Source organism: Urocitellus parryii, chromosome 6, assembly GCF_045843805.1.
Source record: "Urocitellus parryii isolate mUroPar1 chromosome 6, mUroPar1.hap1, whole genome shotgun sequence".
Classification (NCBI taxonomy): domain Eukaryota; kingdom Metazoa; phylum Chordata; class Mammalia; order Rodentia; family Sciuridae; genus Urocitellus; species Urocitellus parryii.
Window position 1 is genome coordinate 23,097,860 of NC_135536.1, and position 23,536 is coordinate 23,121,395.

The 23,536-nt window shown below is 32.4% G+C and overlaps 1 protein-coding gene across 1 annotated transcript in view; it reads left to right on the plus strand.

Annotated features, from left to right (window-relative positions):
* Nucleotides 1–23,536, plus strand: part of Cep128 (centrosomal protein 128) — a 373,328-nt gene that overhangs the window by 71,257 nt on the left and 278,535 nt on the right. Inside the window, exons 10-12 of the mRNA XM_077799967.1 lie at nucleotides 1,469–1,543; nucleotides 3,433–3,565; nucleotides 8,808–8,959. Of these exons, the coding sequence (XP_077656093.1) occupies nucleotides 1,469–1,543; nucleotides 3,433–3,565; nucleotides 8,808–8,959 (360 nt within the window). The remainder of the gene's footprint in view (nucleotides 1–1,468; nucleotides 1,544–3,432; nucleotides 3,566–8,807; nucleotides 8,960–23,536) is intronic.

The following is a 23,536-nucleotide window of genomic DNA, read 5'->3' on the forward strand; positions in this document are numbered from 1 at the left end:
GAGTCTACACTTGGGGGTTGGGACTGCTGATATTACATAGAGTTTCTGACCAATATGGGTCCAGCTTGATTTCAAAGGCATTTTGACTGAAGTATGATTTCTTTCTCCTTCTTTTTTTTTCACAGAAATGAGAGAACAGATTGGACAGTATTTTGTATGGATTTTGATACTACATGCACTTTACATTTTTTAATATGGCATTCACTTTATGGGCCATATGCATAATTTGTTAAAAAATATTTAGGCTTGATTAAAAATTCATTTTGAAATGAAAGATTTAGGGTAATAGGATGTTTCAAAACAAAGCTCCCACTCACCTTTTACCCAATTTTCCCTCAGTGATAATGTTTTGTGTAATTACCACTTGCTTGCAAATCCAGGAAGTTGTTGGTATAATCCAGAGTTTATGCAGATTTTGCCAGCTTTATGTGCATGCCTTTGTGTGTTGTGTTTTTCTACCTATTCTTACCTCCTGTGAAGACTGTTGTCAACCACTGCCACAATCAAGATACAGGACTGTTCTGTCACTGGGAGGTTCTCTCAAGCTCCTTGATAAGCACACCTATCATGTCCAATTTTTAAAGGACTGCTAATATAGATAGCAGTTTGTTCAAATGAAATAATTATTTAGGACAACTATTAAAAATCTTAATTGCTAAAAAACATCTTAATAAAATTTGATTTTAGAAAATAACCTTATTGTTAAAAAATAAAAGAGTATTGCATATGTAAGCTCTAAATTTTTATGATAAAATTTCACAAGGTAATGATAATGTAAGAAACATGTTTCTATAAATTGGCAGTGTTTTTTCAGAATTTTGAAAAACTACTGAGCTCATTTTTGATGTTAGTATATTTTTCAAATTGAAATTAAAGCATATTCAGACTTTGTAGGGTATTTAGTCAACTAAGTGGCCACATTTTCTGTAGATATTTATCTAATGGCAATATTGTTAATGAGATTTTAAACGCTTTTTACTAAAAGTAGAAATTTAAAAAAATTAGGAATATCTTATGAATATTAGGAGAATAAGAAATTACATTTGATGAAATGTACTTTGAATTATTAGGTCCCTGCAGTTTTTATTCTAATTTAGTTCTTTTGACACTACATCTTCTAATTTAAAGGAAAATTGCTTTACAATTGGGATTAAAATGATTTAGAACTAGAAGAGATCTCAAGAAGAGACTGTCTAATATAAAATTCTTATTTTAGTGATGAATCAAGGCCCAAGGAGAAGAGACTCAAACAGGTCACAGTTGAGATGGAAATGACTACATTTCAGACCTCTAGGTGGCCTGTGTAGCATACTTTATGTTATTATTTTAATGGAAGTATTGATACATGTTTATGTTGAGATATTTATTCTTTCTTATTAAATGCAAATATCTCCTGAAAACTTTTCTGCTGTTTTCCTTTTAAATTGTGCCCCATTGGACATATTTTTATTCCTTGTTGAATCTCTAGCTTGAACAGGAATTGCAGCTGTCTCGCAGGTTATTGAATCAGTCAGAAGGCAACAGAGAAACACTTTTACATCAGGTAAGTCTGTGCAAACTATGGCAATCTTTTATATTGGGTCTCCTCTTTAAGTGTCTTTGTGAAATGAAAAAAAGAACAAAACTAGGTCTAGAAAATTTTCCTCCCTAAGGAATGTATGTTAGCACATATAAGCAAAAGATGAAGATTCAGAAAAAGCTTATACAAAACACTAGCCCAGGTTCCCACTGTGAAAATGTATCTTGCCAATTGCCGCTCCAACTTAGGACTTATCTCTCTTAGCACGAGCAGTGTAAGAGTAAGACTGGATGTGTAAGATAAAATTTTCCTGGGAGCTTAATTTTATTCAAGGAGGCATTGGAGAATAAAGGAGGAAGTTGAAATACCTAAAACAGACGTTTACATGATCAGGTTGTTTTGAATACATCATTGTTTTTTATTCATGTTTTCAAGGTGCTACCTGACCTCTTTTAAGCAAAGATAAGGCTTACATTTTAAGCATAATATTTTGCAGTCCATTAGCCTATAATGGAAGTTTAGTGCTTCTGATATTTAAAGTTCAATAACTTTAAAATAGCCATCTTACATACATTGGATAAGGGTGTATGGGTTTCTCACTGCCTCTCTGCTTGTGTTTAACACAAACTGCAATTGTTCCTTCTTCTGTTTTGAGGTGTGCATTACATAACTTACCTACACAAGATGCTCTGTAGGCAAAGATGTCAGGCATCATAGATGTTCAAAAGGAGTTTTATGTTTTGACAATTGGTGCTGAAAATACACCTTGGCACCTGTTTTACAAAGCCTTTACAAATGTTCATTGACTTTGTTCTGGAGTTAGTGGTCACATGGAATTAATGTTAACGGAATTCAGAGAATTTCTTTTATGGATGCTTGTATTTGTAGTCAATTTATCCTAAACATTTTTTTGAACTCTGATTTGTAATCTCTCATTTCAGTTTTTGAAGCTAGAGATTTCTTTGTTCAGGTTGTCACTGTGAGTTTGGCTGAAACTCTTTGACACCGCTAACTTGTTTATGGTTATTGGAAATGTGCCTGTTAATTGGAAGGCAATTTGCTAGTCTTTCTCTAGCAATGTAAGAATGAATAAAACAGTTCCTGATTTTAGTTCATTCAACTGCATCTATTGCTTACTCATTTTGAGCTCTATTTTGATGTCAAATATGCTAATCATGATCATCACTTCATTTGAGTTTTATTGTTTTTTTTTTTTTTTGTATAGGTGCTTAACCACTGAACCACATTCAGATCCCCTTTTTAAAATTTTATTTAGAGAACAGGGTCTCCCTGAGTTGCTTAAGGCCTCTCTAAGTTGCTGAGGCTGGTTTTGAACTCATGATTCTCCTGCCTCAGACTCCCAAGCTGCTGGGATTGCAGGTGTGTGCCACCATGCCTGGTGTTACTTGAGTTTATAACCAAGGCTCTTGGTTCAATTCCCAGAAAATCCCCACTCCCTCTACCCTCCAATGTGAAGGCACCGTGCTCAACACACAAACAGTGTGGTCAGATTCTTTGTTACAGTGGATACAGAGAAGTAAAATACATTCTTGGGGCTGGGGCTGGGGCTCAGTGGTAGCGCACATGCTTGGTATATGTGAGGCACTGGGTTTGATTCTCAGCACCATGTATTAAAAAAAATAAAGATCTATCAACAACTAAAGAATATTAAAAAAATACATTCTTTGTGAAAGGAATGGAAAGATGATAAAATAGAGCTGAAGACTATTCTGCTGTGTTTGCTGTAGAAAGGAGATTAACTTGGTTTCAACTGTGTTGGGTCCTTCAGAAGTGATTATTATTTATTTCTTTTTTTTTGCCCAGGGAAATAATTTTTTAATAATTTTCAAGTTCAAATTTTTCCTGGTATTTAGAAACGAATAAAAGTTTTATTTTTGACTTAATGAATTTAGGTAGAAGAACTGCGTACACAACTTACAAAAGCAGAAGGTGATCGGAAGGGTTTACAACATCAAGTATCTCAGATTTCCAAGCAACAATCAATGTATCAGGATGAACAAGGAGATGACTGGAGGTTTAGGAGAGGTATAAATTCTGATTTGTCAATGTGTTAGTTTCCTATTCTCCAAATTGTATTCCTCATGTTGTGCTTATGTCATCTTGTCTGTTTTTTGATCTACTAAAATGTTTTTCAGCAAGTTTCTCTTATGTAGCAACCAATTTTAATGCCTTCTACGCTTGATTTGTAAACCTAGTTTGATTTTCATACTTGCTTATTTCATGGCTCTTTCTCTTAGAGCCTGCAAAGGCAGTAATGGAGGTTTTTCAGTTTTTCTATTCCAGACGTAAGTGTGTGTGTGTGTGTGTGTGTGTGTGTGTGTGTGTACACTTAAATTATAAATAAACTTGTATGTTTCACTTTCCTTTCTCCTAATTTTTAAAATATGATCAATTAAAATTATGATTCTATATTATTTTAAAAATATTTTTAGTTGTAGATGCACACAACACCTTCACTCTATCTATCTATCTATCTATCTATCTATCTATCTATCTATCTATCGTGCTGAGGATCAGTCCCATCGCCTTACACATGCTAGGCAAGTGCTCCACCACTGAGCTACAACCCCAGCCCCTTATTTTTTTATTTAGATATTGGTGACAAAATTTTAGAATTGGTCATGAGCCATATCACCAAGTTTTTCTTTTGTATTTAAATACTTTCTCAGTGGAGATCTTAATTCAGAGTGTGGACTTCCCATTCAAATACAGAAATTATGGTACAATCCTTTTGTTTTGGTTTTGTGGTGCTAGAGACCCATTCCAAGAGCCTTGGTTTTGGTAAACATGTGTTCCACCACTGAACTATGCCCCCAAACCCTGGAGAAATTCTTATAAACATTCAATATAAAATTAAATTCAGGGAAGGTAAATATGTCCTTAGGCTTCCCAAATATATCTCAGGACATTGCCTAAACTCAAATTACTCATTGCTAGAAAATCTTCAATGGATAACAAACTTGACAAAGCTATGTTAATATATTTGTATACCAGTAGTCACTTGTTTCTTATGATATTATAAATATCATTTGACATCAGATATTTAAAGTTAAATTCTTAGCTATTAGATTATTACTCAAATTTTTCATAAATATACACATAGGAACTAGGAACTCATTTTGGGGAAAAGAGTGTGGCAAATTCGATATGTTCTGACACCACATAAAATCTAGTTGTTTTTAGTTTACATTTTTTTTTGTACTTGAAATAGAATCCAAGTGTGCCTTACCTTTCAGCTATATCACCAGCCCTTTTTTAAAAATTTTATTTTGAGACAATGTCTCACTAACTTATTTAGGGCTATTCTCAAATTTGTATTCCTCCTGCCTCAGCCTCCCGGAGAATTGGGAGGCTCATGGTTGGCTTGGTGAGCATCTTGGAGGAATATAAAAATGTAACTTGGGGGTTGGGGTTATAGTTCAGCAGTAGAGCGCTTGCCTTGCACATATGAGGCAATGGGTTTGATCCTTAGCACAACATAAAAATAAATAAAATAAATAAATATAATTGTGTCCATCTTAAAAGAAATATTTTTGAAAAAATGTATCTTGGGCTGGGGATATAGCTTGGTTGGTAGAGTTCTTGTCTTGCATGCATGAGGCCCTGGGTTCAATCCCCAGCACCACACACACACACACACACACACACATAAAACAACAAACAAACAAAACACCCCAAAAAACAAAAAAACAAATAAAAAAAACTTATCAAGATTTAAAAAAAATCTGTGAGTTCTCTTATCAATGATAAAGGGGAATTCTAGAGTTTTTAACTTCATTGTATACTTTCATTGTTTAAAGACCGTTCTATGGAAGAAATCATACTGTCACATTGTGGCTTCTGTTTGTTCCTTTGTTTGCTGTAAAATTGGCTCTGCCTTTGCTTCTGAAATTGACTTTGCTTGGTTTCTAGTGGTCTCAATCAAGTTCAAGAAATGTTTCCATTATATTATTTTTTCCATTTATTTTCTCCAAAGAGCAAAGAAGGCAGGAACAAGACAACATGTAAGAGAGGGAAACACAATTGTGTTTGTGAGAGAATCAGTGTGTGAAAAAGCTGATGGGATAGTTCATGTAACAAAGCCACTTTCATGATAATGAACCTGCTCCTACAATAATGGCATTAACCCATCCATGAGATTGAAGCCATCATGACCTAATCACCTCTTAAAGGTCCTACATCTTAATACTATTAGGATGGCAAATCAAAATGAGTTTGTTTTGAGAGGGCATCCAAATGTTACACAGACCCAAATCTTTTCTTCCCCAAACTTGAGATTTTAGCTACTATCCTACTCTAGCTCAGGTTGGTTTTCTCCAGAATGCAATGATGAGACAGTCCTCTGAATGTGAAAGGAAAATGTTTGTAATAGTACTTATATTTCATTCTCTATGTTTTAAGTATTTTAATTTTGCCAAATCTTTCATTAATATGTATATGTATGTGTATTTATTCATACTAACATCTTTATGTATATATATTATGAAGCATATATAATATGTCCCCACCCCAATTATGTACCTTTCATAAGGTGTACATATGGATCTTTGTATATGTATGTATACTTGTGCCTACACATTTTTATGTAATGTTTATTAGTGTACATCCATTTTAATGTTATGTATCAATATATACATGAGACATATGCATGTACATATGTAAAGTGTATTAATAAAATGAGTGAATACATAAAATCAGCAATTGCATTTACAGGTAAACAAGTGTATCTATACAATTTTAGGTTGGAGACCTAGTAAGAGTAGGTGCAGTAGGGACCATGGCCAAATTCAGACTGCTACCTGCTTTTGTAAATAAACTTTATTGGAACACAGGTACTCCCATTCATTTACACACTATCTTGGCTACTTTTGCAATACAATGACAGAATTGAGGAGTTGTTACATAGAGCTTATGGTTAAATTACTTATTATCTTATCCTTTTCAGGAAACTTTTATCAACTTTAGAATAATGTTTGATGGGGCTGGGGATGTGGCTCAAGCGGTAGTGCGCTCGCCTGGCATGCGTGCGGCCCGGGTTGGATCCTCAGTAGCACATACCAACAAAGAAAGATGTTGTGTCCGCCGAGAACTAAAAAATAAATATTAAAAATTCTCTCTCTCTCTCTCTCTCCTTTCTCACTCTCTCTTTAAAAAAAAATAAAAAAGAATAATGTTTGATAATCCTACCTTTAGGATAAATTCTAAGTTTCTACGCAATGCATAATCTCCCATCTGCCTCTTTGCCTCTTCCTTTTCCTACTCTCATTTGTGGTAACCATATCAAACTATTAAGTGAATATTAAATCTACTTTTGAACCCATGCACTTTATGCTGTTTCTTTTTCCTAAAATAACACCCCAACTCCATTTCTATTTGCTTGGTGGAATTTTATATTGTTCTCCTTTGCACTGTCTTGTCAGTGATTCTCATGGGTTTGTTCTCATGCTATTGAAAAGCCTGCCTGTCTTCCATTCCTTCATGTATATAGTTTTGAACTTCTGAAGCTGGGATGTAGTTTATGAATGATGTAAAAATTTGATTGGTAATGTTTTCTCCCTTTATTCCTTTATTTTCTGGAAGAAAATACTAGGAAAATGGTAGTTTTGAATTGATATTCCAATAGCTGGCATTTTAGAGTACAGTGATAATTTATGTCCTATTCTTGGAATGCAAGCTCATTGAGGATGAGCTTGTTATGTACTCATTTTTGTGATAGAAAAAGAACAAGATATTATAGGAACCTGTGTATCATAGACTAAGTATTTCATGTTGAATTAAATGCTAAGTTAGTTTGCAGTGTTTGATGTTATAATTTCAGGTCATAGTCTCTAGAACTAGTAAGAATTAGTAAATGGATAGTCCTACACTGGCAAGGATTTAGCAGTATCATCTGCTGTTTATGTTGCAGGAAAAGCATTTTGTTGTATAAGCTTCAGTAACTTCAGTTAGATATAGTAGCTTGGCTGAAAATTCTTTTAATATTTTTGTTTAAAAATTTGAAGATAATGTGGAGATTTGGAGAAAATTAAAGAAAAAAATGTTTAGGGTTTTCTGAAATAAATCATGCTAGACATCAGATAACACTTTAAATTTAGTACTAAAGTAAAATATTGGTTGATGTAGCAATGTTTATATCTTTTTTTAAATCTCTGTTCACTCTTTTATTTATATATGACAGCGGAATGCATAGAGCACAATTTTCATAACTCTGGTTGTATACAAAGTATATTCACACCCATTCATGTCTTCGTATATGTACTTTGCATAATGATGTCCATCACATTCCACCCTCATTTCTATCCCCATGCCCCCTCCCTTCCCCTCCAAACCTGCTGTCCTATCCAGAGTTCGTCTTTTCCTCCCATGCTCCCCACCCATTGCCATTATGAGTCAGCATCCTCATATCAAAGAAAACATTTGGCCTTTGGTTTTTTGGGATTGGCTTACTTCACTTAGCATTATTCTCCAACTCCATTCCATTTACCTGCAAATGTCATGATTTTATTCTCCTTTAATACTGAGTAATATTCCATTGTGTAAGTCTCCCTATCCATTCATATACTGAAGGGTATCTAGGTTGGTTCCACAATTTAGCTATTGTGAATTGTGCTACTATAAATATTGATGTGGCTGTGTCCCTGTAGTATGCTGTTTTTTAAGTCCTTTTGGTATAGACAGAGGAGAGGGATAGCTGGGTGAAATGGTGATTTTATTCCCAATTTTCCAAGAAATCTCCATACTTCTTTGAGAGCCTACATCTTAGGAGCAAATCTTTACCCCTCACACATCAGATAAACCACTAAAACTCTAGGGTATATAAAGAACTCAAAAAACAAAGCACTAAAAAAACAAATAACCCAATCAATAAATGGGCCAAGGACCTGAACAGACACTTCTCAGAAGATTATATACAATCAATCAACAAATATATGAAAAAATGTTTATCATCACTAGTAATTAGAGAAATACACATCATAACCACTCTAACATATCATCTCAATCCAGTCAGAGTGGCAGCTATTATGAAGACAAACAACAATAAGTGTTGGTGAGGATGTGGGGAAAAAGGTACACTCATACACTGCTGGTGGGACTGCAATGTTTATATCTTTGAAACCTTTTGAGACTTGAAACAATAGATTGATGAAGGCTGAAAGGTTTGTTGAGTAAGTGTTTTAATAGTAACACACCAGAGTTTAGTACCATTGAAAGTACATTCTTCTGTGAATATAGAACAACCACTGAAATTTATGTTTTCTTTCTTAAGGGGTAGAGCCAGAAAAACGTGATTTGGAGAAGCAGATGTCAGATTTGAGAATGCAGCTGAACTTCAATGCAGTGGCATCTGAGTTAGAGGAAGTGAAGCGATGCATGGAGCGAAAAGAGAAGGAGAAAGCAAGTTTGGCAGCACAAATAGAGGTGACTTTGCAAATTTTAAGTTGAAAAAATTTGAAAGATTTTAGTAGAATTGCTTAACAAAATTTTCATATAAAGACATTATTTTGTGAAGTCTTATTTGGGGATAGATAATGTAAAATTATGCTGCTGATGAAATAACTTGTGTATAGAAATTCCTATGGATTCATTTTCTTTCATTTGATACTCCAAAATTAGGAGCTGGAATTTTTTTCAAACTTCATTATTTCCTGGTGAAATTTTTACTATTAAACTTCAAAATATTTTGTTTTATTAGCAGTCAAGCCCTTTCTACAGAAGGAAGGGACTTTTTTCCTCTGAGACAGCAGTGAATTATTATTTATTTTTGTGCTGAAAGTGGCAGAATGCATAGCAAAAAAGAATTACTGATATTCTTTTTTGGAGCCATAAAGATGTTCAGATCTCTAGTTCTGCATGAGATGAAGTTTTGTTCCCTCCATGTATTACAATAATATATATAGTAGTATAGTAATCATGAATGATGTGGGAGCCATGAATTAACTGTAGCTAGGCAGCTATGTTTCTTCCCTTTTATCTAGCATAGATGAGGTAATTATCAGAATATATTAAAAATCAAAGGAAAGGACTTTATATAGGAAATGGATTAATTCCAATTATAAGTAAGTAAATTAGATCAATGTGGATGACACATTTGGAAATAAATATATATCAGTCCTCCTCTGTATTTGTTTTTATTAGTGCAATATTCTATATGTAATAGTTGATTCATGTGAAGTACTTTCAAAATTATAACAAAAGTATCTAACTTTATATAACCCAAAGGAAATATTTAATGTTACTCTAGTCTGTTTCTCTTTCATCTTGTCAGCATATCAATAGGAAAATGTCTTTTATATTTGGTTCAAGATTCAGATTGTAAAGATAATGAAATATTGACATACTCTTTACACAGCCCTCCACATGTTTGATAAATAATTATCAGAAATAGTTTAGAGCAGTGGTAACTGTATGAAGTTTGCTTCATAAGTATTATTGTGGCCACTAAGCCTGCTGATGAAAGTACTAAAGTGTGATTATTTTACTGAAGTAAAGTATTTTTAAAAAAACGATGCTAATAAATATCAAAGGCAGAAGAGTTCCTTTGGTAACTGTTGTTAAACCCATGTTGGTCCTTCCTTTTTATTCCTTTTTTTCTCATGGTTTCTTATGGTATAAATTGGAATAAAAGAACTGAAATGCATAGATATTAAAAATTATTTAGCCAGGCACCGTGGCGCATACCTGAAAATCTAGTGGCATGGGAGGCTGAGGCAGAAAGATTGTGAGTTCAAAGCCAGCCTCAGCAACTTAGCAAGAACCTAAGCAACTTATTGAGAAGCTGTCTTAAAATAAAAATGTAAAAAGGGCTGGCTCAGTGGTTAAGTGCCTCTGGTTCAATCCCCAGTACCAAAGGGGGGAAAAAATATATATGTATATATATACATATACATATATATATATATATATATATATTTTGAATGAGATAATTAGTAGGCATATATTATATATATATATATTTTACTAGCCATATATATATGCCTACTAATGATTTCATTCAAGAATCGTAGATTTCCTTTGTTCTTAATAGTCATTTTCACACAGATTAGGGAAAGAGTTCGTGTTCTCTTGCATTAGTTTGGATTGGATTATAGGGCTTGGATTTGAAAATCAGTTTATAAGCGGTTTTTACTTATATATCCAATGTTATTGGCTGTGACATGTCAGGTACCGTCCTAGGCGCTGGCACCATAGTAGTGAATGAAAACTTAGCTGATTTCCTTTCTTGCTGTTGACATTTTAAAACTGATGCTGAAAGTTCTTGAGTTTGCCTTGCTTCTAAGGTCAAATTCCTTTTGGGAAATGAAAGAAATTTTTTTTTTCCCCCAGTTGCCATTGGAAAAATGATAGCACAAAAAGACAGTGTTCACTCCTGGAGGAAATATCCAGTTTTACTGTTTAGATTTTATTACTGTTAAGAGTAAAATAATTAAATAAATTTATATTAGTTGTTTTAGATTTGGTGATACTTATGATTATGCCTTGTTTATTTTCTATACTTCATAAAAGCCCTTTGAGTATTTTATTCTCAACATGATGTCTGGTGCCAACTTTCTGTAAGATATAGGTCAGAGGTCATTCAGTTGTAACCTCCAACAGTTGAGAATATCTTCAAATTTAATTGAATGCCATTTAGGTTCTGTGTGTGTGTGTGTGTGTGTGTGTGTCTGTGTTTGGTACTGGGGATCAGACCCAGGGCCATGTGCATTCTAAGCAAGTGTTTTATGACTGAACTACATCCCTAGCCCGCTGTTATAAAAAAAAAAAAAAAAGTGTAGGGGGCTATTGTTATATATTGGTTTAGATATTGTATAAAATATAAAAATTAGTTTTCTTTAGTTGCTTTTTAGAAACCAAATATATTTGGGAAAGATACACAAAAAGTATTTGTCAGGCCCAAGAATATTTGTATAATAATTGCTCTTATGATTTGTTCAATCGTGTCTTCCTTTATATGGATGTTCTGACAACTCTCCTATAATCTTGTCCAATAATTTATTTTTCTCTTAATCTTTCCTACTCGTTTTGGATCTTCTTTGCTTTGTTCAGTCATTCACTGTTTCTGTAATATCTGATTTTTTCCCCCCCACTGGAGCCTTCTGGGATCATAGCAAGTGTAAGTGGTGACCCCTCCTTCTACAGATTCTTTTGTCCACATTGCCAATATTTTCATGGCATCATTCTCTCATTTTTAAAAGTAATTTGGGTATGTTTCTTTAGAATTTCAATCTAGGTTAAAATAGAGAAGGAGGTATGGGAGAAAACCAGTTGCCTATCACCAAGGCAGAATACCTTTGATGTCCTTCCTTTGGTGGAGATATCATGTTTCATGGTTCTATCTCATCTATGAGTTTTCTGTGCCATGGGGTTTATAAGACCCAGGTGACTGGCTCACATCAAGAGTGCAGTATGCATGAATGCCAGTCCATGGATTTACCCTGGGGGAGCCCCATATAGGTTTTTAAAAACACCATTCTATCATGCAGGCCACCAATTTTCCAATTTTTTAAATGTAGGTTTTGGAACTTGAAACCAAAAAATTTGTAGGTGAACATAGAATCTAACAATAATGATATTGAAGTGCTGTTTGATCATGGTTGTAGTAAGGCTTCCCACCTGCTCTTTACCTCTCTTTAATAGACTCCTTATAACCAGGGATCCTATTTATTTCAGCTAGATTTTCTGTCTGTATTCCTCTTTTCTTTCTTAAAATCTATACTTCCTTTCTAAACACTCTGATATTTAACCTTACATTTACTATTTGGTTTCTTTAGGTTTGTTGTCTTTTTTTTTTCTTTTCTTTTTTAATATGTTACTGTATACAGATTTGGTTCCAGGTCATTTCAGTTTGCATCATGTTATAATTCAAACTTGTGACATTCTGGAAGCCACTTATCAATTAAAGAGTTTACTCCCTTTTTAGCTCATGAATGGGTATGAGTTGAGAATGAAGTGTAGTGTCTATGTGACTCTGTGTTTCAACACAATGTCTTAACCCATATTATGTACCCAATTAGTGTTTGTTAACTGAGATATTATAGACACATTTAAGAGTTATTTTTTCAAAGCTAACATTTGTTATTCAGTCATTTCTTAAAAGCACATTTATTTCTGGAGGAGTTGTCAATCTTTAAGGTGACCTGTAGTCAGTCTCACTAATTGCTTTAGATTTTCTTGATCCAGAATATATATTTTAAGACTTTGTTTTATACTGAGGAAAAACAATGGGAATAGCTCTTAGAAAATCCAAATGGAAGGAAACTACATTTGTGTTTGCATAATTTACCTTTCAAATTGTATCTAAGACCTTAAATCTGTATATGTGTAGAAAAAAAGTGCATTTTTTTCCTTCTTCTAAACTCAAGTTGAACCTCATTAACCTTGATAGGCTATTTGTATTCATAAGAATTCCAAGCATCCTTGATCAATGATTCCCCCTGATTTAATCTCTGCCTCCATCTTCTATCAACTTAACTCTTGAAAAAAATTTGACTTTTAAATTTAACTAAGAACTTCAAAGAAAGAAAAAAAACAAGATGCTGAACATAATTTAGATTAAATGTTGAAAGTGATAATTGAGTGACAACTGACATGATTATTTATGAGCAGAAACCTGGAACTGTAATGCTAGAAATTACTTTTAAAAAGAGAGGATAGTAGAAAAAAGAAATGATAATCAATACCTTTTCTTTACACAGTACAGATAAAAAGAAAGCTGTTTCTTCTCTCATACTTTTAACATCTTCATTTCTGGAAAAGTTGTCAATCTTTAAGGTGATCTGAAGTCAGTCTCACTAATTGCTTTAGTTTTTGTTGATCCAGGATATATATTTTAAGCCTTTGTTATATACTAAGGAAAACAATGGGAATAGCTCTTAGAAAATACAAATGGTATAAAATTTTTTGATTCTTGCATTACCTCTGTAACTCTGACCTGTGTGTGTGTGTGTGTGTGTGTGTGTTGTGTGCGTGTGTTGTGTGTGTGTGTGTGTGTGTGTGTAGTAATGCCTGCTCAAATGCTGCTTTTAGTGGCAAAAGTCTTTGAGACTTAAGGTTTTGGAGACCTTGGTTACTCTTGTTATAATTTCCTGTTCTACTTCATTTTAAAACCTTAATAATTTCTTCTTTATCCAAGTGCATGTTGTAAAATAAGGTACCTGAATATTAAACAACTTTTAATATTTAGGATAGATTATAAAGAAAACAGATATTGGCAGCAAGACTTTGTCCACAGAGGCTAAATTGATTGACCATAGTGGAGATGAAGTCTTTGTTATTAACCAAAAAGTTAGACTGACATTAGGGAGAGTTTTACTTATGCTAAGTCTGTAAGTGTTCTATATTTTTAAGTTTTTAAAAACGATGACTTTTGGCAGAGATGGCCTAGAAGTTGAAACCACCCAATTAATAAAACTTATACACTCCCAGAAAGATAGTTTAATTCCCACATTCTTCGTCTAAATGAAAAAAATTGGAGTTTTAGTAGTAGTCTCAAAGATAATTTTTCTATATTCTGTAAGTCTATTAGTTGTGTGAATATTTCCATGAGGTAAGAGAGTAGAAGTGAACTGAATATATTAATTTTTTTAATGAACCTAGAGATTTTTTTTACATTAAACCACGAACATACAATTTTTTGTCTTTGCAATAGGACTTAATAAATTATGTAGTAACTAGTATAAATTAATTGGTCTTAATTATATATTAAGTTTTTCTTTAAGGTATCATTAATCTTTTTAAAAATTTATCATTTGTGGCCAATAAAGACAAATTAGAAATAAAAATTTCTTTATTTTCTGAAATAATGATAATTCCTTATTTTTTACATATAAATTAGTTGTGCCTATGATTATTATCTTTTATGTATTCGTGAGATATTTGTGCTTGTGAAAGAGCAACAGAAACAACTTAGGTTCCTCAAAAAATATGAAATGTTTATAACTTTCTATTGGCTAGAGATTGACTTAATGTTTAAAGATAAGATATAGCTTTAGAAATACTTATTGAAGGACTGGCTTTGGAAATTGGGTGATATGCAACAAATGAGATAATGTTCTAGCAGTACCTAAGTAATTGATTCATTTCTTGACTACTACAAATACCATGAAAAGGTGGTTAGTAGATTTTTATAATATGCAAATTTTAACTGTTCATACATTATTCCTGTAGTCTTTATAGTTACCTTATCTTTAGAGTGATTTTAATTTGATAGTATATCATTTTAAGTATCAAATTAAATTGTTTTTTGGATGTTTGTTTTCAGGCAGCTTTCTACAAGGGTATAAAAAGAAATGAGATTGTACTCAGACTTAAACAATAACAATAGTCAGTAAATTCATTATGTTCTTCAAAATGTTCAAATAGTACAAGTTGTCTCCTTAAAAAATAAAGCTAAATTATTCAAATGCACCAAGAAAACATTTTTTTTGGTTTTTAATGATACACAGCTCACACAAAGGTCAGTGTTAGAAGGATTTTTTCTAAATGCATTAAATTTATCGATTTTCCAGTACTTCACTTGGTGAAGAATGTGCTTGTATCATATAGACCATATCTTATTTTTGGAGAACCTATAATGAGAAGATGTTAGATTAGGCAAAGTTTTGTCAATCTGGGTTAGAGACCAGCATAGTTTCTGCATTTAATTTTAGGCTAACTTTGTGCAGAATAAATCTTGTTCTGAGAAAAATTAGAAAATATGGATAAATTCAATAAATTTTAATTGAGGATAAGACATTTAAAAAAATATTTAAAGCCATTTTAGACCTATTGAGGCAGCAGGATGGTTCAAATGTTTTGTTGAAAAAACAAGTGCAGAGTGTTGTTTCTGGCTTTTGGCAGTTCTTTTCCTGTGAAATATGTTCTGATTCATAAAGTGTAGAGAGCTTATGACTTTCTTATAGAGTCACAGAAGAGGAAGAACCCTAGTAAACATTATAAAGTTTTAAGCTGGGCTACCCAGAGGACTAAACTGAAGGACTCTGTGTGAACTGAAAATACATTTAGCACAGAGACTAGCTTTGTAGCATAGCTTTGAACCTGCTTTGATACTATCTGTCCCTGTTCTAACTGCTCATCAAAACATAAGTAAATCTTTTGGGGGAGGAAGATATCATCATCCAGAACCTTGTATTATTTCCACAGTTTGTGATACAGTGCCTAGAATTCAATCAAGACTTAACAACACCTCAGGAAACAAAACCATACTACCAAAGAACACAAGGAAAATCAGGAAATAGAATAGGCATATAGACTCCTCAGATATTAGCATTATTATTTTAAAAGAATTAACATCTCAATTTAAAAATAATGGTTATTAATATATCAAGAAATTAGATCATATGGTATTTAATTCTAATAGAAAACAAGAAATTATAAAAAGAGTTAGGTAGAAATCCTACAACCAGAGAATATATAATGATTTAAATTAAGAATTTAATAGGTAGGTAGGGTTAAACAAGAGTAGACATATTTCTTTTTATGTTACTCTAAATAATTTTGTAAGACCTATATCTGTGTGTATGCTTGAGTTATATAATAATATGGTTTGGTTTCATGTTTTATGTTCTGTTTTTTTTTCTATCATGTAATTGGTGGTGAGGAAAACAATTTATTTACTCATTCAATAATTTTTAATTAAGGGCCTTTTGTGCCTTTGCTCTAGTTATCTTTATCTTTAGAGTGGGTTACAGAACTCAACACAATTCTTGCACTAATCATTGAACTCACATTTAGTGTGGAAGTATTGATTGCTAAAAAAACCAAAATGCTTTGGCATGGTGGAAAATATGTAGAGTGAATATGTTCTCTTGCTGCTTTCAATATTTTCTTGTTGTCTTTCAACATTTTGACTATGACATGTTTGGATGTGGATATCTTTTTATTTATCTAGCTTGTTCATTGAACCTCTTGAATATATAGACTAATGGTTTACTTCAAATTTGCAAATTATTTTAAGCTGTTACTTTTTCTAATATTTTTCTGCTCTTCTCTTTCCTTGGGATGTTGTTATCCCATACTTCTTTGAGGCTATGTTAATTTTTATTTATTCTTTTTTCTTCCTCTTTAGACGGCATAATCTCCATTGAACCTTCTTCAAGTTTGTGGATTCTTCTGCCAACTTAAATTCACTATTGAGGCTTCACATGAATTTTCCATTTTATTTCCTATACTCCCCAATTTGTGCCTTTCTATTAAAAATAGTATTTTCCCCCTGCTATATTTTATTTGATGAGACATCATCATTACTTTTATTTTTCAAAAATGTGTTTCTTGAGTTCTTTGAACATAATTGTAGTAACTACTTTGAATACTTGGATGTTAAGTTCAACATCTGTGCCTCCTCAAAGACTATCTTCATTGTCTTTTTCTTTTAGATGTCACACTTTATTATTTCTTTGAATGTCTTGTAGTTTTTGTTGAAATTTTGCATTTTAGGTAATCTTTTAATACTGATTAATTCACTCTCCACCTTTCAAATTATTTATTTATTTAGTGAATTCGATAAAGTAGTTCATTTAAATGTGTTTCCTCTGCAGTATGCAACCTGTGATGTCATTTCTCTCAGTCTCTGTGCCTAGTTAGGATGACAAGGCTGTAGCTGGAATCTTTTTGACTGACCAGTTCCCTGAAGTACCCATTCAGCTTATGGCTGTTCTGACTGTGATATCTCACCCAACTTTTGACCTTCATTAATTGTTACCTCATTCCTTTTTTTTTTTTTTTTTTTTTTGCTTTTGATAATACCTGGGGCATATATTGCTATGCAGTCTTACTTTTATTTGTGCCTCTATGCAATTGTAGGTTTTTTCCGATCTATGAGGGCATTCTCAGCATCCAAGAAAGCTCTTTCCCTTGATTTTGCTGATTGAATATCTAGCTGATATGACATTTCACTTTCTGTTACTAGTATTATGAAATTATTAGCCTCATAAATGCTTACCCTCAAGATCTCAATTGTTTTTGACAGTGTCTGTAGTTGTATTTTTTTTAATATTCTCTTTCAACTACAGTCAGTTCCTTAGGCAGAAATATTTTTCTTTTTTTCTTTTTTGAAGCATGGGGATTAAACCCATGCCCTTGCACATAGAAGGCAAGTGCTCTACCACTGAGCTTTATCTTGAGACCTGAGCTATTGATCTTTCTGTTCTTGTAGTCTCCTTCTCAGCAGAACAGTTGTACTTTGTACTGGTGCTACTGGTTGGAATTGCAGCCTGTTTCTCTCCAGGGTGATGGCCTTGTTCTGCAAGTGGGTGGGGTGCTGGGTAGGGATGGTAGCCCCTGATCATCTCCACTTGTCCCTTCTGTTGTAGAACATTCTCACTGTATGAGTGACTTAAGGCAAGGACTTTTTTGTCTATGATTCTTTGCCTGCCATGTCTTCTGCCTTACAAATGGGGGGCTGGTTGGGGAAAGGAAATTCCAGTCCTTTTGTAGTGTCTACCTGGAATAGAGCCTCGAATCACAGATCTGGGACTGTGCCCTTTTGGGGGTGGATTTGTATCCCCTAGAGAGGAGCTGAGGTAAAATCTATGTCTTCTTGGTTATATATGCCTAGAATGAAATAAGTGGAGCTGTAAAGGGGAAGGATGGGAAATAGGTTGTTGTGGCTCACATGCCATAGACTCTCATTATTCTCACCAAGATTTAATAGAATTTCTTTAATAAATATTTCTCTGTTTATTCTGTGTCCATAGGACAATTTTCAGATAATTAAATGGTTATTTTATTATACAGAGAAGTGAAAAATCTCAAATGCAGCTATACTTTGAAAAACAAAACAAACTTACATAAGAGATAAAATGGAACATGGAAGAATTAGGTATCTTCAAAATGCTCAAAGAAAAATAATTTCGAACCTAGATCCATACCTGGAGAAAATATTTTTAAAAAGTCAAGGTGAAATAAAGATATTTCTAGACTACAAAACCTGATGAATTCATTTCAGTAGGACTGCATTAAAGAAAATATTAAAGGAATTTTTGTCAAAGAGTATGAAAATGAAGCAGGGAAGTTCAATATATGGAGTAAAAATTTAGGAAACATATTGATATCTGAATATTGATATTCATTTCTAATGATAATGTTTTGCTCTATTTAAATTATGTATAGAATTAAAATTAGATTAGTAATACTGCATCATTTAGGAAGGTGTATTTTGAGTTAGTGTGTTTTAGATTCCTTGGTTTTAAGGTATAGGAAGTTGTAAAAGTTTCCATGTTAATAAGTCTGGGATGCACATAATAATCCCACAAAGAAGTATAATGGATATATAACTATCAAGCTCATACAAGAGAGAAAATCAAACAAGTTTTAATATTTAATTATAAATGAAAACAAAAAATTCACATTAGGATAAGCAAAGATTTCTTAGCTAGGACAAAAAAATGAATCCTAAATCAAAATAGTTATAAATTACAATTCAACAAAGTTAAAAATTTCTGCTCTTTGCAAGGTATCATTGGTAAAATGGAAAACAAAACAAAATGATAAACTGTAGGAGAAAATATTCATAGTATATCTCAAATATTCATGGTATATAGTCACATATATATCTGTGTGTGTGTGTGTGTGTGTATGTGTGTGTGTGTATGTGTGTGTGTGTATGTGTGTTTACTTTATTCCAGGATTGCTTGGCCCAATGTTAGTAAGTTAATATAGTAGAAGAATTGTATTATCTCAACAAGTACTGAGAAAGCTTTGTGGCAAGTCAGTATCCATTAATTAGGGAAGCATACAGTAAAAAGAATGAGAAGTAAATTTCCTGATATTGAAGAGTACTACTACTAAAAGCTTATATTAACACCATACTTAACAGTGCAATGTTGACTGTGAGAAAACAATTCCCTTCTTATTCATCAGCATACTAGGGCTTTTAGTCCATTGCAATAATGAAAAGAAAGAAAAGGTATCTGGGAAAGTAATAAATAAGGAATTTATTCTTAATTGACATTTAAAAATTACAACATTGTTTGCTCATAAGTTATTAGCAGAACCAAGTGAGGTATACATTTCAGCTAAGATACCAATTAAAACAAACTATTCAGGCTTGTTTACCTAACAAACTGTTAGAGCTCGATTTAAAAAAATAAAAACGAGTCATGTTCAGTTATATTGTTCCCCACCAGTATGTTGTCTTTTGTTGGAAACAAAGTTTATGTACTGGCAAATGGAATTGATTTTTAACTAAAATGTTTTAAAAACCAAAATGAATATTCACAGTCAACATTAGGAACAAGAATGTAACTCTACTTACAGATATAATGGAGATGCAAATTATCAAATTTGTGTTTTATCAAATGAAAGGATATCAGACTCGTAAATTAACTGTATATCTTTATTTCAAGCTCTAGATTATTAGTGTGAAATAGCAGTTTCAGCAATGATGTACAACCCAATTTTGTCTAGTGATGTAGTTTAGCTGTATGTACCTTTGAACTCCGAAGTGAAATCAAATAATTGTGTTTAAATGTTTAATTTTACTCAGTTCAAACATAGGTAGTACTTAACAGTTGGCAGTGTTTTGGGATGATATGAAATTAGGAGTCATGTCTAGACTTCTCACTGGTATAGAAAGTACACCGATTTTACTTTGTTTGAATATTGGGCGAACTTTTGATTGCTTGAATATTGGGTGAATACAGTATGGGGACAATGTTGATTAACTTTATTTAGGATTTCCAAGAGCCATTCTTTTTTTAGGTTCTACTGGAGTCAAAACAGTAATTGCTAATTTTGTTTGAAATGATATGTATTTTAAAAACACAAAGAAGAGCTCTTTTATCTCATTTAGCCTTCCTCAGTTTCTGTTTCCTCCCCATTTCAAAAATAGAAATTTCTTGATTTCTTCCAAATACACAATGTTATTATATCATGTATGATAATGTGTTTGATCTTTTTCAGATAAGCCATGGTGCTCTATAATGATTTAATGCAGTAATATTACAGGTTAGGTTACATTCATTTAGTTTGTCCTTCTCAATATTTTTCATCAAAGTAGGAGTAATATAATGTTTTTAGATGGACTATGTAATTTATCATGGTCATCTCTATTACTGAATCAGTATTGCCAAAACTCAGGTACTTGTCTTTCATTGATTCTTGCTTTGGCCTCTGGCATTTCATGGCAAATGTATAATCAGTTTGTTCCACTTCAATCATAAACAGTCTAAAATACAAATTTGCTTAAAGCAGAATAGTTTTATTCTCTGAATACTCATTTTCTTTTCCAAAAGCATTTTAGTTACAGAGTTAAAATTATCAATTTAATAGAGTGTGTGAAAAATTAAGATAATACAAATGTACTTTGAGAACATGTGTCAGGGTCAGATTTCCCCCATGTGTTGCTGGGGCCTAGATGTTAATTATGCACTCTCTTTATGTTTCAAGGTTAAATAATCTGAACAAATATGTATTTAAAGGTGTCCATGTTGTGAACATTATGGCTAATGAAATAGAAGTTAATATTTTACTTTTTTACAAAGAGATGAATGCATTTAATTAATTGAACATTATTTTTCTGTACTTTCTTTAAGCTTAGTATCATGTTTTATTAAAAAGTACAAGTAGTTACATGAAACAAATATGTTCTCATAGGATTCATGGAGAAATAATTATTTTTCATTAGTAGGACTTAGGGACCTAATATTTGGGGTTAATGCCCTTTGTGTGTTTCTGCTTCATTTGGTAAAAAGAAAATGATGACAAGTTTATGTGCTTGAAATTAATATGATTGAAAATAAAAAATTACATTTTTAAAAGAAAAATATTTGTGATATGGTTACTACAATGGCCCATAATTTCATTTATTTATTTATTTATTTATTTATTTATTTATTTATCTATCCAGTGATTTTTTTGTTTGCTCCCTAACTCATTTAAAAGACAATTAATTTTAAAAGATCATGAGTATTTGTTTTGCTTGAGTTTTTTTAAATGACCCATAGATTTTAAGTATATATTCTATTTTCAGTCCATTTGTATTTGAATAGAAAGTTTTATATACTATGGGTTCAGTGAGTGATGACCTAATTTAGCTTCATGTAGATATATTTCATGTCTGCTAGACTTGCTTTGATTGATTTGAGCTCTTTTATTCAAAGAGACTTGCCTTAGTTCTCTTGACTCTAGCAAATTGATTAGTTGTCCTCTCAGTATCAGTTCATGAAACACCTAAATTATACTGAAATGAATGAGTTCATCAAGACATGGAAGAATATGTCAAGCTGATTTCCCAACAGAGGTGAATGGAGCATGTCTTAATTGAGAATCTGAGAATTTCAGGTGAAATCCTATTAAATCTGGTAATTCTTTTGTTTATTCAATAAAAGAAAAGCTTTTAATATCAAACTAATAATGTTTAGTGTGGGAAGAACTGCTCTAGGTATTCTATGCGGTAAGTGTTTCTAATATTATTGGCAGACCTGGCAATGCCCAGCTTCTATGAGGGATTGGGAAGCTGCTGCTGCAAGGTCCTCTTGACTGTCATAGAGCAGGAGATTCACTACAAAACAGAATAATGTCTCTAGGAATTGCTGGACCAGAGCCAGAAACCAAAATTAGCAAGAATGTTGGCTGAATTAATAGTAATTCTAATACCATATTTATAAATGCATGTGCATACAATAGTAGCCTTCTGTAGTTTCTTTACAGTAATTTTTTTATAGCTTCCTGTCCATTTTAGTTTAGATAAAACTAAATTACCTGTAAATGCAATTAACTGGTTACATGGAAACTCTTTAAATCTCCTCCACCGTGGAAGAGTTTTAATTTGAATAAATACAAAATACAAATAAAATTTTAATATTTTTTACCTATTCACAAGTAGCCATCTCTGTACTCTCTAAGGTATTTTCATCCCATTGTTGCTAGATTATCCCTATGCTCTTTAGCTTTAGTGTTTCTGCTTTTGCCTTTGTAAAGAACCAGTCTTTATATGTCTCTCCTTGAAATATCATTTTTGTTTTAATCTATCATTTTGGTGTATTTGAACTGTTGGTACTTTTTATTGGATAGGGTATCTAGAAGCTGTATTTTTGAAATAGCTTATTCTATTTTGGTTGATGTATTTGTCTGAGGAATCTTGTCATTAATAATTGTGTTCTCACAAGCATTTGTAACCAAAATATTTATTCTTAAAATGAATGTCACAAAAATATAAAGCCTTTTATTTAACTCTAATAATTATATTTAACAATTATATTTTATGTTCGATAAAATGAATATAATTTAATATCTACATAATTTTGTTATACATTTTTATTTTGTATGTTAAAAAGTGTACATGTATATGTGTAAATATAAAACCATAGCTATTGTATAAAGTGTTTGATGTATCCATAATTGATAGACTAACTATCATAAACATTAAAATAATAATTTATAGTTAATTTCTCTCCCTGGAATTTATAAGGGACTTTCTTGAATCTTATGAATAACTGGGAAAATTGAACAAATTTAACACATGGCTTTTTCTCTTCACAACCTTTTCATTAGTAAATAACAACTTTATAAAGGATTGTATTTCCATCTGACTTCCCTATAACATTAGGATCCTTTTTTTTTTTCATAAACATAGTAGAGTCAGATTAGTTTGAATCCTTAATATAGGCTTTATTTGTGAACACTTGGGAGAAGTGTCTTTTTGATCAGAATTACTTGTTAATGTTTTCCCTCTTCCTCATTCTCCTCTGAAGCCCTGTTCCTCCACCAATACCATTTCCCCCAATACCAAGAAAAACCTTGGCCTAGTGATGCTGGGAAACTTCCACTTCTGGGAGTGACTGGGATAACAACTAATTTTTCTCCCTATTTCCCACCCCCCTCTCTTTATCTTAAATACTTTCATTAGCAACTGTTAAATATCTTCTTTTGTTCCCTTAGCCACCACCTACTGTTAGCTCAGGACTCTTCTGTTGAAGAAAGCTTCATTGTTATAAAACACCAGGTTAATCAGGTGAAGGCCTTGAAGAGAACAATGTCTGTGTAGGCTCAGCAGTATAA